Source organism: Diachasma alloeum, unplaced genomic scaffold, assembly GCF_001412515.2.
Source record: "Diachasma alloeum isolate Michigan unplaced genomic scaffold, Dall2.0 Dall_scaffold_00186, whole genome shotgun sequence".
In the NCBI taxonomy this organism is placed as follows: domain Eukaryota; kingdom Metazoa; phylum Arthropoda; class Insecta; order Hymenoptera; family Braconidae; genus Diachasma; species Diachasma alloeum.
This window is the reverse complement of record NW_021680352.1, coordinates 1,241,257-1,253,424: the sequence shown is the minus strand read 5'-3', so window position 1 is coordinate 1,253,424 and position 12,168 is coordinate 1,241,257. Positions and strand designations below refer to the sequence as shown.

Genomic DNA, 12,168 nt, shown 5'->3' with positions numbered 1-12,168 from the left:
TTCATTTGAGGGTTCATTTATTGCCTGTGATTATCAGACAGCCGAGAGCTAAATAGAGAGAATGCAATTTTTTTTGAACTACTGAATCTACTTCTGCGACAAAAATTTTTCATTCCAGCGCACTCTCTGCATGTTTGGCGCAAAAAATGCTTTTTTGATAATTTTCAAAAAATGATTTTCTTGGCACAAGTAAGACTTGTTTGAGAACTTTGTCGTCTTTCTCTCAGTGCAGTCATTCGAACTATCGCCTTAACAACTACAACCTGATTCCCGGGCGCTCGTGGACTCGATAAGCGAGGGATCATGGGTTTGATAAATTTTCCATGGAAGAACTTGTCGTTTTTTCATTCACCTTGAAGACCAGATCAATTGGATTTGTTCGTTCAGTGGTCGCCCCTGAGGAGCTCCATGAGTAGATTGAAGGAGCTGCCCTCGCCCTCTGCGCGCTTTTGACTCAACAACTCCTTGCCGGCTTGGCAGGTCCTCTGGAGATCGGGTATTCGGAGAAGGAGCTCTCCGAATTTCGCTGGCATCTCTGGATACCTCGCTATCGTGTACTGCTGGAGGGCTTGGAGTGCCTTCTCCTGGGAGGCGCGGACCTTCTCGGGTTCTTTCAATTCACTCGTGTCGGAAGTTAATAGTACTATCACCTGCGGAGAAAAAAATTATTCATTGATGGCGAATATTGGTGATAATAAACCAGGAGCGAGGCGGTAAAACGGTTTAAGGTGGTTCTTGTGCAGATCACCGGGGGTAAAACGGAAGGGGAGTCTTGCATTTGAACATTTTTCGAATATTGATTTTATTCATCAGATTGATTGATTTTTTCTCATCACCTGCGGGTGTCAAATAATTTTTATTTGATGTTATTCTTATTACTGAAGTGATATTAAACTTCACCCATAAAAAAAACGATAAATACGACGCAGAAAAAATTTTTGGCGTTTGAAGAATTTGAAAAAACCGTGGATTTTTTTCAGCGACTATTTCACGCCACTCGACCAATCAGAACTGGGGATTACCGTTCACGAAGTTTCTCGACATTTTCACGTAACCAACTTCCCGTTCCTTTCATCCTCAGTAAATCTAGGGGAGGGTAGCGCAAAATTTTTTAAAATTACTCATAACTCAGAAACAAATGTATCAATAGAGCTCAGTTTAGGCCCCTCACAAAGGGAAGGAATTGTTCTCTGCATTGAAAAAAAAAAATATTAAATTTCCTCAGCATTTCAACCAATCACTAACATTTTAAAAAAAGTCAAAAGTGAATGGAAAACCATAAATCAACTTCACGTTTCTTTCATCCTCAGTAAATCTAGAGGAGGGTAGGGCAAAAATTTTTAAAATTACTCATAACTCAGAAACAAATGTATCAACAGAGCTCAGTTTAGGCCCCTCACAAAGGGAAGGAATTGTTCTCTGCATTGAAAAAAAAAATATTAAATTTCTTCAGCATTTCAACCAATCACTAACATTTTAAAAAAAGTCAAAAGTGAAACGGAAAACCATAAATCAACTTCACGTTTCTTTCATCCTCAGTAAATCTAGGGGAGGGTAGCGCAAAATTTTTTAAAATTACTCATAACTCAGAAACAAATGTATCAATAGAGCTCAGTTTAGGCCCATCACAGAGGGAAAGAATTCAGTAGCGAAGCGGTAAACCGGTTTAAGTCGATTTAGACTATTGGTCAGTATATAATATCTCGGAACCTAAGGAACATAGAAATTTTTTGTAATAACCTTTTTTGTAGCTCTCAGTTCGCTCTACAAAAAAGCTAATAATGAAAATTTCGCTATTTCTCTTGAATTCGGAGATATTCCTCGAAAACTCAGCGAAGGGCTAAGTCGACTTGACCCGGATTACCGCTTCGCTACTGAATTGTTCTCTACATTGAAAAAAAAACTTGAATTTCCTGAGCATTTCAACGAGTCCCTAAATTAAAAAAAAATTCAAGTGTCGATTTCACCCAACCTCCCCCAATATAAAATCACCCCAACGTCCCCAAACCTCAATTTACCTTCATCGCAACGTATTCGTACTGATCCACCCTGAGTCTCCTCAAGTTATTAGTGAACGCGAGCATCCTCTCAATGCAGGTAGCCAGCCCCAGCTGCCTGGCCTGCTCCAGAGTAATGGACTTCCCCAAGGACACCCTGATCTCCCCCGGGGTGCTCATGCTCCGAAAGCAGCACGAGAACAGCAGCAGTTCGCACCACGAATTAATCAGCAAACAAATCTGATCATCAATCGAAATATTCTTGAAAAGTGGCAGACTCTTGCACCACTTGACAATCTTATAAAGCCTGTGATCAGCGATATTGCACAAATTCGACAGAAAGTCGGGTGGCTGTGAGTTCCCATTGCCACTGGAGTTGCCCCCCTCATTGGTCCCCTCGTTCGTCGACGTCTGCTCCTGACAATTCCCCTGACAATGCCCAGGACTGGAGCCCCCCGGCTCCCCCCTCCCCTCGACATTTCCATTGCTCCCAGTGGCGATCCCCAGGGACTCCCCCAGCCCATTCCCCTGTCCCCCCGCACCCCCCTGCCCCTGTCCAGCCCGATCATTATCATTATAATGCCAAAGATGCTCGACATCCATGATATCCTGCAGCAGCTGGGGCACAACCTGCATTTTATTATGCGAATGATTCCAGTGATGTCTCGCCGAGTGATGATGCTCCCCCGGAGCTGGACTGCAGTTCCCAGCATTGACTTTATCCCCCATGCCCCCAGCACTGCCCATGAGATTAGCTGGAAGTGTATAAGTGCACTGATAGGTGCTCCTCCCACCCCTAGTCCTGTCCTCGCGAATGGCCTCGAGCTTCATTCCCATATTGAGACACTTGTCGAACCTGCAGGCAGGGCACTTCTTCCTCGTGGCAACAGTGACAGGACAGCCAGCCCCCCTGAGGCAGACGTAGTTCTTCCTATTCTGGACAGTGCGTTTGAAGAAGCCCTTGCATGACTCACACGAGAAAATGCCATAGTGAAAGCCGCTTATCTTGTCCCCGCATATTGGGCAGGGGCTGTTGATGAGCTGTTGCCTGGTCGATATGCCCGATGGTGCAGAGGGTATTTTGCAGTCCTCCTCGTCGTTGTGGGGGTCGTTGGTCAGATCAGGTGGGCTAGAGTAGTGGGCACTCGCCGAGCCCGAGGGCAGGTGCAGGGGGCTCCCCTGGGGGATCTGGTGGTGATGGGGGTGGGGGTGCCTGGGCTGTTGCACTGGTGAGTGGGTGGGTGGGCTCAGGGAGCCGTAGCTGTAGCAGCTGCTGGAGGCGTCTGAGTTGTTTCGCGACAGGGAGTGAGAGAGGGAGAGGGAGAGGGAGGAGGTGGAATTGTTGAAGCTGTGGCGGGATAACGAGAGGGAGGACGAGGGCACTGGGCTGCCAGCGCCGAGGGCATTGTGTCGAGCTGCGTGGGGTGACTGAGTTGGAGAGCTGAAGACACTGTAGGCTGAGTGGATTGCTGAGTCTGGGGATGGGACCTGGGATCTCGTGTGGCTGTGCTTCTGCAGGTGGTGACGAGGGTTCAGGATGGGGCTGTGGTTGGGGGTCGAACTGCTGTAGCCCCCGAGGAGTTTGCCGACCAGAAGGGGGAGGTCGCTCTGATGATTCGGCTCGAGGTCCCTCTGGGGGTGGGGCTGGGGGTGCTGGAGGCTCTGGCTGTGGGCCTGGGGCATCGCAGGGTCTGTGTGGCCCTGGGGGGTGCCAGGACTTGAGCGGTAATCTGGCTCAGGCTTTATCGGGAATTTTTGCTCCTGGGGCCCAGGACTCAGACTGCACACCTGCACTCCCTCCATCGAGGTCTCCTCGTGCTCCTGGGTTGCGAGCGTGTTCGAGGACATCTCCTGGTCTGACAGCTCACCCTCCCAGGACATCGGACGCTCCGGCTGCTCGTGGGAGTCGTCCGCCGTTGAGACGCTGTCTGGGTCGCCGTCCCGCTTCTTCTTCGTTCGCAAGTTGACGCCACGGAAGTCGATCTTGCTGACTTCGCCATCGCTTTCCTCGAGATCGTCCACTGAGCCTGGCTCCGGCCCATTCAGTCCTGGGCTGGGGCTACTGCCGCAGGACGACACCACTGATACTGTCACGCCGTTCTGGCCTCCCAGGTACTTGACGCTTTTGCCTGCCGAGAAAAGAGGGAATTGTGAATTCACGTCTGAGGGTTTCGGGGGTTTCTACGGAGCTGAGGGGGATGGGGACATTTTTGTGGGGACCTTTTTTGGACGGCGAGGTGGGGCTGGGGAAAAGGTGTCGAAAATTTTGATAGCTGTCTTGGATTCGGAGATATTCCTTTTTAAAGAAAGGATGGAACGGTTGGGTCAGCAGCTAATCCGCTGTGCCTCACTTTGGAGTATTTCCATTCTAAACTTGATTATCTTATGTATTGATAAGAAAATATTTAAAAATTATATATATGTAGAATTTTTGTTATTTAAGACAATATGAGAAAATGAATATGAAATGGTAATATTTAATATAAATCATTAATATTAATATTATTATTCAATTTATTATTTTTAATAATCATTTTTATTTAATTTTAATAAAATATTAATATTAATATTTTTTTATTTTATTAGAAATAAATTAAATATAAAAAAAAATTGATTAATTTTTTAATAAAATGGAAAAAAAATTAATATAAAAAAATATAGTATTTGTTCTATTCATCTTATTTTTTTCTTTTTCAATAAGTCATGAAATTTTCCATTCTAAACTTGATTATCTTATGTATTGATAAGAAAATATTTTAAAATGATAAATATGTAGAATTTTTGTTATTTAAAACAATATGATAAAATGAACATGAAATGTTAATATTTAATATAAATCATTAATATTAATATTATTATTCAATTTATTATTTTTAATAATCATTTTTATTTAATTTTAATAAAATATTAATATTAATATTTTTTTATTTTATTAGAAATAAATTAAATATAAAAAAAAATTGATTAATTTTTTAATAAAATGGGGAAAAAATTGTAATATAAAAAAATATAGTATTTGTTCTATTCATCTTATTTTTTTCTTTTTCAATAAGTCATGAAATTTTCCATTCTAAACTTGATTATCTTATGTATTGATAAGAAAATATTTTAAAATGATAAATATGTAGAATTTTTGTTATTTAAAACAATATGATAAAATGAACATGAAATGTTAATATTTAATATAAATCATTAATATTAATATTATTATTCAATTTATTATTTTTAATAATCATTTTTATTTAATTTTAATAAAATATTAATATTAATATTTTTTTATTTTATTATAAATAAATTAATATAAAAAAATATAGTATTTGTTCTATTCATCTTATTTTTTTCTTTTCCAATAAGTCATGAGATATCTCAAATTATCTTAAATGACAACTCCAATGACCCAAACAATGAAAATAATGATAAAGAAAATAGAATGAGTGGAATAACGTGGAATTCAATGTTAAAATGTTGAAATGATGTAATACAGCCCATGAGTTACTTTGAAAGTTGTGACAAAAATATTTTAAACCAAAGAAATCCCCAAAATGAGGAAAATCCAATGGTAAACAGACACCTGTTGAGCCCTTCATAACTGTTATCCGCAATTTACGAATGAAAAGCTCTCAATTATTTCCTGTTTTTCAATTCAAATAACAAATTAAAATTACTGCTGATCGTTAACGGCAGTGGAAGTGCGACTTTTTTCAAGAGAATAACAAATAGAAACAAGAAAAATGCAATTTTTAGTTCGCCCAATGAAACATGCTCAGCCCTGTGGAATGCATATGAAATTGATGTTTGACGGCTCTAAAATACAACAGGTTTACGTGAACAAGTGTCGCAAGAGGGCTGTGCGAGTGGAAATGAGAAGGAAAGCATGTGCAGTAATAATCTCCCCGGGTACGTGCCTGAAAGCCAAAGCATTAATTCCCCTTCTCACTTCTCTGCGCAAAAGGGTCGAGAGAAAACCACAAGTCAGTAGCGAAGCGGTAAACCGGGTTAAGTCGAAAAATGTGAATTGTACAGGAGAGCCGAAAAACTGATAGTGACTGTCCTTTTGTGAATTTAATCAAACTCAGGCACGGATTTCGTTCAATATCGAGAGAGATTTTAGCATGATAAGATGCAACTTCTCTAGACTATTTTTTAACAATTTTTATCGACTTAAGCCACTCAATAAAAAAAAATCGATTGACAAATTATCAGGTGGATGGATTGAATTAATTTTCCTTTATTCTAAAGTCATAATAAAATTGGGAAAGCTAGAAATCCAATTCTTTAATTCAAACTACTCCAATTTAAGAAGATTAAGAATGCCCATATTAAGAATGCCCATTGAATCCATACAAAACTAGCTGAGTCGACTTGGCTCATTTTTAAATCATTTTTTTCGGCTTATGTCGACTCAGCTCCTCTGAAATGGATTTCTCCCAAAATTGCGACTTGACCCGTTTTGCCGCTTCGCTATTGAAGTTGAACTTAATATTCCCCGAAAAAAAAACGACTAAATTCAATGAGTATTTACCATCGTGCATATCCTGTACCGGTGGTACATTGATTGTCGTCACTGATACATTTTTCCCCGTCTCAGGATTGCGTGTCACAACTGATGTGCCAGCAACACTCGTGGACGAACTTTTCCATGGTTGCGCTGGTGGCCACCAGCCTGGGCCGTCTGTGGGAGCGTTTTGCTCCGACATTCTCAGCTGTTGAGGACGTGTATCCTCCCTCGGGCAAATAGCCACGCACCTTCTTCCTCCTCTTCACGTGACCCTAAGTCTATTAACGTAGGATGATTGCTCAGCATCCTGAGCAAGACCCTCGTCGATTACAGCTACTCCCGGATACTTTAAACTCCTGAGCTGTTACCCTCGGCTTGTGTTCTGCAATGAGCATCATATTTTCGAGTTAAATCAAAGTCAATTGAGACAGTATCAAGGACTAATTGAGGGAAAATGCGCGGAGGGTGGGGGATTAAAACGTTGGACAATAGCCAAACTGCCTTCTAGAGTGAGTACGTAACGGTCGTTCGAGCAAGGACGGCCCACTTCCGGTCCCCGTGAACGACCTTCGCGCGGAAATGGACACGCACATGGCGGCCAACACGGGCGGTATAAATATACTATGGCGAATGAGGATACGCAGAGAGGTGGAGGAGGGAGGGGATTGGATAAATTTGTAGGAGAACCGAGGATAAGCAGGCAAAACGTAACTTCGAAGAGCTCTTTCTAATTTCTCTGGTCGCACATTTCTCGTGAGATATGGATAGCTAAATGGGGAAAATTATGGGGAAATATTGTCTGGATGTAGCGATGCCGCGAGACGAGACGAGACAAACGAGATGAGAGACATGACGAGACGAGTCATTCGAGACAATGACAGAAACGAGAGGAGACGAGAGTCGAGAGAGCCTCCTCTTCTCTGCTCCTCTGTGTATTTTTTTCCGTCCAAATTGGATTATAGAGACGAGACAAGGCGAGACGAGACAAACGAGACGAGAGACATGACGAGACGAGACCAGAGTCGGGACAGCCTCTCCCTCTCTCCATCTCGATGTATTTTTTTCCGTGCAAATTGGATTATAGAGACGAGATAAGGCAAGACGAGACAAGACGAGACGAACGAGACGAGAGTCGAGAGAGCCGCCCCCGCTCTGTACCTCTTTGTATTTTTTTTCTGTGCAAATTGGATTATAGAGATGAGACGAGATGAGACTAGACGAGAGAATGGGTTTCTGACAACGAGACGAGACAAGAAGATGCAGTTTCTCGTCTCGTCTCATCTCATGAGACGAGACAAACGAGACGAGACGAGAGTCGAGACAGCCTCCCCCTCTCTCTCTCGGTGTATTTTTTTCCGTGCAAAATGGATTATCGAGACGAGATAAGGCAAGACGAGACAAGACGAGACAAACGAGACGAGAGTCGAGAAAGCTTCCCCCTCTCTGTACCTCTGTGTATTTTTTTTTGTGCAAATTGGATTATAGAGACGAGACGAGACTAGACGAGAGAATGGTTTCCTGACAACGAGACGAGACAAGAAAATACTGTTTCTCGTCTCGTCTCATCTCGTCTCGCGGCATCACTGCCTAGATGTCTCATGATAATTTAGTTAATTCAGTAAATTTCGCGGAAAATCAGTAGTTTCCGAGTCATGACTTCACGAAGACGGTCATTGGTCGAAAAAGAAGAGAGTGGAAACTTGTCCCCCATTGGTCAAAGCGCACCTCAAGATTGATGATTGGTCCAACGCTCGACCGTTTCTGTGACGTAATTAGCGACTTCAAAACGTTTGAAATCCTCGACTGTCAACTGCTTACTAATTAATGAACAATATTTTCAACGTTTGTGAATGAAAAATGAATTATTCAGGCCCCAAACTTGAGATTAGAAGATTGAAAAAAATTCCTGCAAGTTCCCTCTTTCGGTCTGCAGACAAGTAGACAGCCAGGGCACCAAGAAGGCTAGAAGGCGCTCAAACGGCGCACGGTGGTTGCCTTGGGGGCCCGGGAGGGACTATGAGAGTAAAAAGTCGCCGTGATATGACGCACGTTAACCCATGAGAAAGCGTGTGGAGAAGAGAGAGCGAGAGACTGCAAAAGGGGAAACAAAAATTGCGAAAAATGTGTGCGGAGGGGCGAAGAGAGGGCGGGAGGAGGAAGGCATGAGGTGAAGTGAAAAGGACGGAGATAGTGGGTTTGACGCGAGGTCGACAGGGGAGAGTATCCATACACGCATTCCACGGACCACCGTGTGTGTTACAACAACGGGAGGCTGTATTGGATTTGGTGATGGGCAAATTTGTTCAATAACCTTCAGCCCACCGCTGGAATCGCCGTCGATTTAACCGCGATAACACCGGAAATTCTTGCGGCTCGTGTGAGACTTGACTTACGAAATAGCCGTCTTGAAAAGTTAATTTTCCGGATATTTTTTTTTCCCCTCCGTCTCCGAGACACTCTCGAGTCTTGCGAGTGGAACCTGTTCCCCGCGGTTTTATCGATTGGCTAGAGACTCGCAATAAACGTCAGGAGATATCCAAACATTTCAATTTTTTCCCTCATTTCGATCGTGAAAAAGATATAAATCTTTTCTCAATTAAATGTTGCTCATAAATTGTTCTCAACGTCTCGAAAGGTCGGAGGTATTTCACTATCTGCATCTAATTTCGCTGCATTAATTTCCCCTAGGAAGAAGAATGATGAATAAATAAATGGATAATGGCAGGACCTGCATTCCTGACGGGCCACCACTTGGCTCGTTTCCCCCATTTTCCCCACTCCATTCCCTGTCTCTTTATTCCAACGAGACCGGCTCGAGCATTTTCTGCGAGAGTCGTAACACACACATTTTGAGATCGGCTGGTGCGTGTGTGCAATGGTTGTGCGGGGCTGGTTATCTGGTTTGGGCGTTGCTCCACACACCACTGCACTCACTTTTCTTGACTCCCCTTCGGCTTCCTACCCGTCGATTTCTCAATCATTTCCACATATCTATCGTGAGACCGTCGTTAAATTGATCTCGCTCACGCACTTTCGTGTTGTGCAAAGCAATTAATCTCTCCCATTGATGCATGAAAAAGTCATGTAAAATGAAATAATATTCAATGAGTAATTGTCGTTGAATTCATTATCGCGGATCCTCTCCCATAATTTTCGCTTGTCCATTCCTCGCAATTTTTGTTAGAGAAAAAAAAATCCGGCTGCACGAGGAAATGAGTGAGACGCAGATATTAAGAGAGGGGAGGGTGAAGAGAGCTCGGTGACCTGTGCGTGGAACCTGCGCTGCCTCAGCCGAGAGCGACGAGTGCGTTTATTTTATTTTTTTTTTTTTTGAACAAAATTTGTTTTTTATCTCTTACGGGTTCTTACAGTTGGAGTAAGTTATTTAATCTCTTATGTTGATCGAAATGTGCATTATACGAATCATTTTGGGGAAATGCGAAAAATCGCCGGAGCTGATTTCCAGTGATTTCATGACTCATCATGATTTCATTGACTCTATTCGACTGAAATCAATGATTTCTACGTAACTGAAATCACTGAAAATTCAATGACCCGAAATTGAAAGAATAATCGAGATCAAATAATTATTTATCAAAACGATTGATTTTATTATCATAAAACATTTAACGAACGCTTACAAATTGTTATTATTTCTAATAAACGAATGAACAATACTAGAAGTACTTTTTTACTTCTCAAAATTTTTTGGTCAACTTTCAAGTGCCCTTCGTCATCAAACGTTGGAGGTGAAATTGTTTTTCGATATTGTTTAATATCAAAACACCTATATCTCTTTTGTTACCATCAATACGCGCGTATGAACTACAAAATTCTCGAACCAAAAATTCTAGAACGAGTGTAGAACGTGGTGTATTTTCGGTCGAGGGATTCCCTCGTGATTTCATGGATTTCATTAACTGCAAATGATTTCATTGTGACTTCAATAAATGACTTCATGAATGAGAATCACAAGATTTCTGATTTCACTGATGTCAGCGATTTCAGTGATTTCATTGGTGACTCCAAATTGATTTCACCAGCAAGTGACACCATGATTTCAGGAGTTTATTATTATCAAGGTTATTAGTTGAGCAAAAATCGGGAAAAAAATATATTTTGAAAAAACCCAAACGAGTGCGTTACACGTCCTCCACCTCCGAATAATTCTCAGCGTCCCCTATTTTCAAATCTGTGAGAGAATGAGACAGGACGAGGGCAAACAATAGGTACCAGGGGGACAACGCCGTTGGTAATAAAAAAATGGAATCAACCGCAGACGCACCTACGTGAGTCGACGTTCCTCTCAACTCTTTATTCCCTCGATAAACTCACCTCCTCCCGTTCACGAAAATAAAAATCCGAAATGTCATTTCGACGGGTGAATCATTCATTCACGAAAAGTGAAAAAAACATTTTCAAGTGAACGTTGAGGGGGAGACAGAAGCCGGAAGAATAGAAAGTGTCGTAAGGTCTACGTTTTCGGGCGCAGTTGGTAGTAAGTCACTCGTGTAACAGAGAGTGCGCAGCCTCTTCAACTTCTCACTGAGATGATAAAGAGAGAAAATGCCTCGGCAAGAGAGAGAGAGAGAGGGCGAGAGGGGGGGCGGCTCAATACGTACACACATGCACACGAAAATGAGGTAGTCAGAGTATTGGTGGTAAGGTCAAGGCCCTCGACGCCCTACCCCGTATGCACCTTGGCGGTCACGTGACGCGACTCAAGGTCCCCTATCCCCACCAAGTCGGTCGTGCCGCGTGCAGTCAAGCCGGATCGGTGCGACGCCCGAGAGTGCGACGTCTCCTCTTCATCTTCCCTCGCTTCACACGATTCTCCTTTTTTCCTTCATTCCCTTTGTCAATGTCCCTCCAACGCAATTGCTAAATTTGTGAATTTTTATCGTTCACCACTCCGGCGAATAAACTCAACCGCCACTCGTTCTCATCGTTTTTCATTTAGTTTAGTGATGCCGGGAGAGACTACGAGACATCACGAGACAATACCTTGGGGAGATTGTCTCGGTCTCAGTGAACTAGTGATGCCGCGAGACATTTCATGAGACATCACGAGACAAGACTTTGGAGAGACCATCTCGGTCTCAATGAATGGAATCGTTGCTCTCGTCTCAGTCTCGAAATGCGCAGTATCGACTCCTCTCGTGATGAATCCGAGTTGAATCTAAAATCTCATTTGTCTCATCTCGCGATGTCTCATGAAATGTCTCGTGGCATCACTACAGTGAACGCGGAAATTTTTGGTCTCGTCTCAGTCTCGAAAAACGCCGTATCAACATCTCTCGCGACGACTCCGAGTCAATTTATCTCACCTCGGTTTCCATTTGTCGCGTTTTTCATACGTAGAAAATCGAGACGAGACAAACGAGACAAAAACCAAGATTTTACATTAAAAATGCGAGAAACTTGAGACCGCGATGAGACAAATTGTCTCGGTGTCATCACGAGAGGAGTCGAGCCTGGGACGAGACCAAAGATTTCCACGATCATTGAGACCGCGCCCACCTCTCCAAACTATTGTCTCATAAAGTTTTTCATACGTAGAAAATCGAGACAAGACAAACGAGACAAAAACCAAGATTTTACATTAAAAATACGAGAAACTTGAGACCGCGATGAGACAAATTGTCTCGGTGTCATCACGAGAGGAGTCGAGCC

General features: G+C 42.8%; 1 protein-coding gene across 1 annotated transcript in view; it reads right to left on the bottom strand.

Annotated features, from left to right (window-relative positions):
• Positions 1-222: 222 nt before the first annotated feature.
• LOC107048257 (nuclear hormone receptor FTZ-F1 beta) overlaps positions 223-12,168 on the bottom strand; it is a 23,366-nt gene continuing 11,420 nt past the window's right edge. Inside the window, exons 2-4 of the mRNA XM_015271339.1 lie at positions 6,520-6,877; positions 2,019-4,126; positions 223-650 (exon numbers count right to left, since the gene is read on the bottom strand). Of these exons, the coding sequence (XP_015126825.1) occupies positions 384-650; positions 2,019-4,126; positions 6,520-6,694 (2,550 nt within the window). The 5' untranslated portion in view covers positions 6,695-6,877 and the 3' untranslated portion in view covers positions 223-383. The remainder of the gene's footprint in view (positions 651-2,018; positions 4,127-6,519; positions 6,878-12,168) is intronic.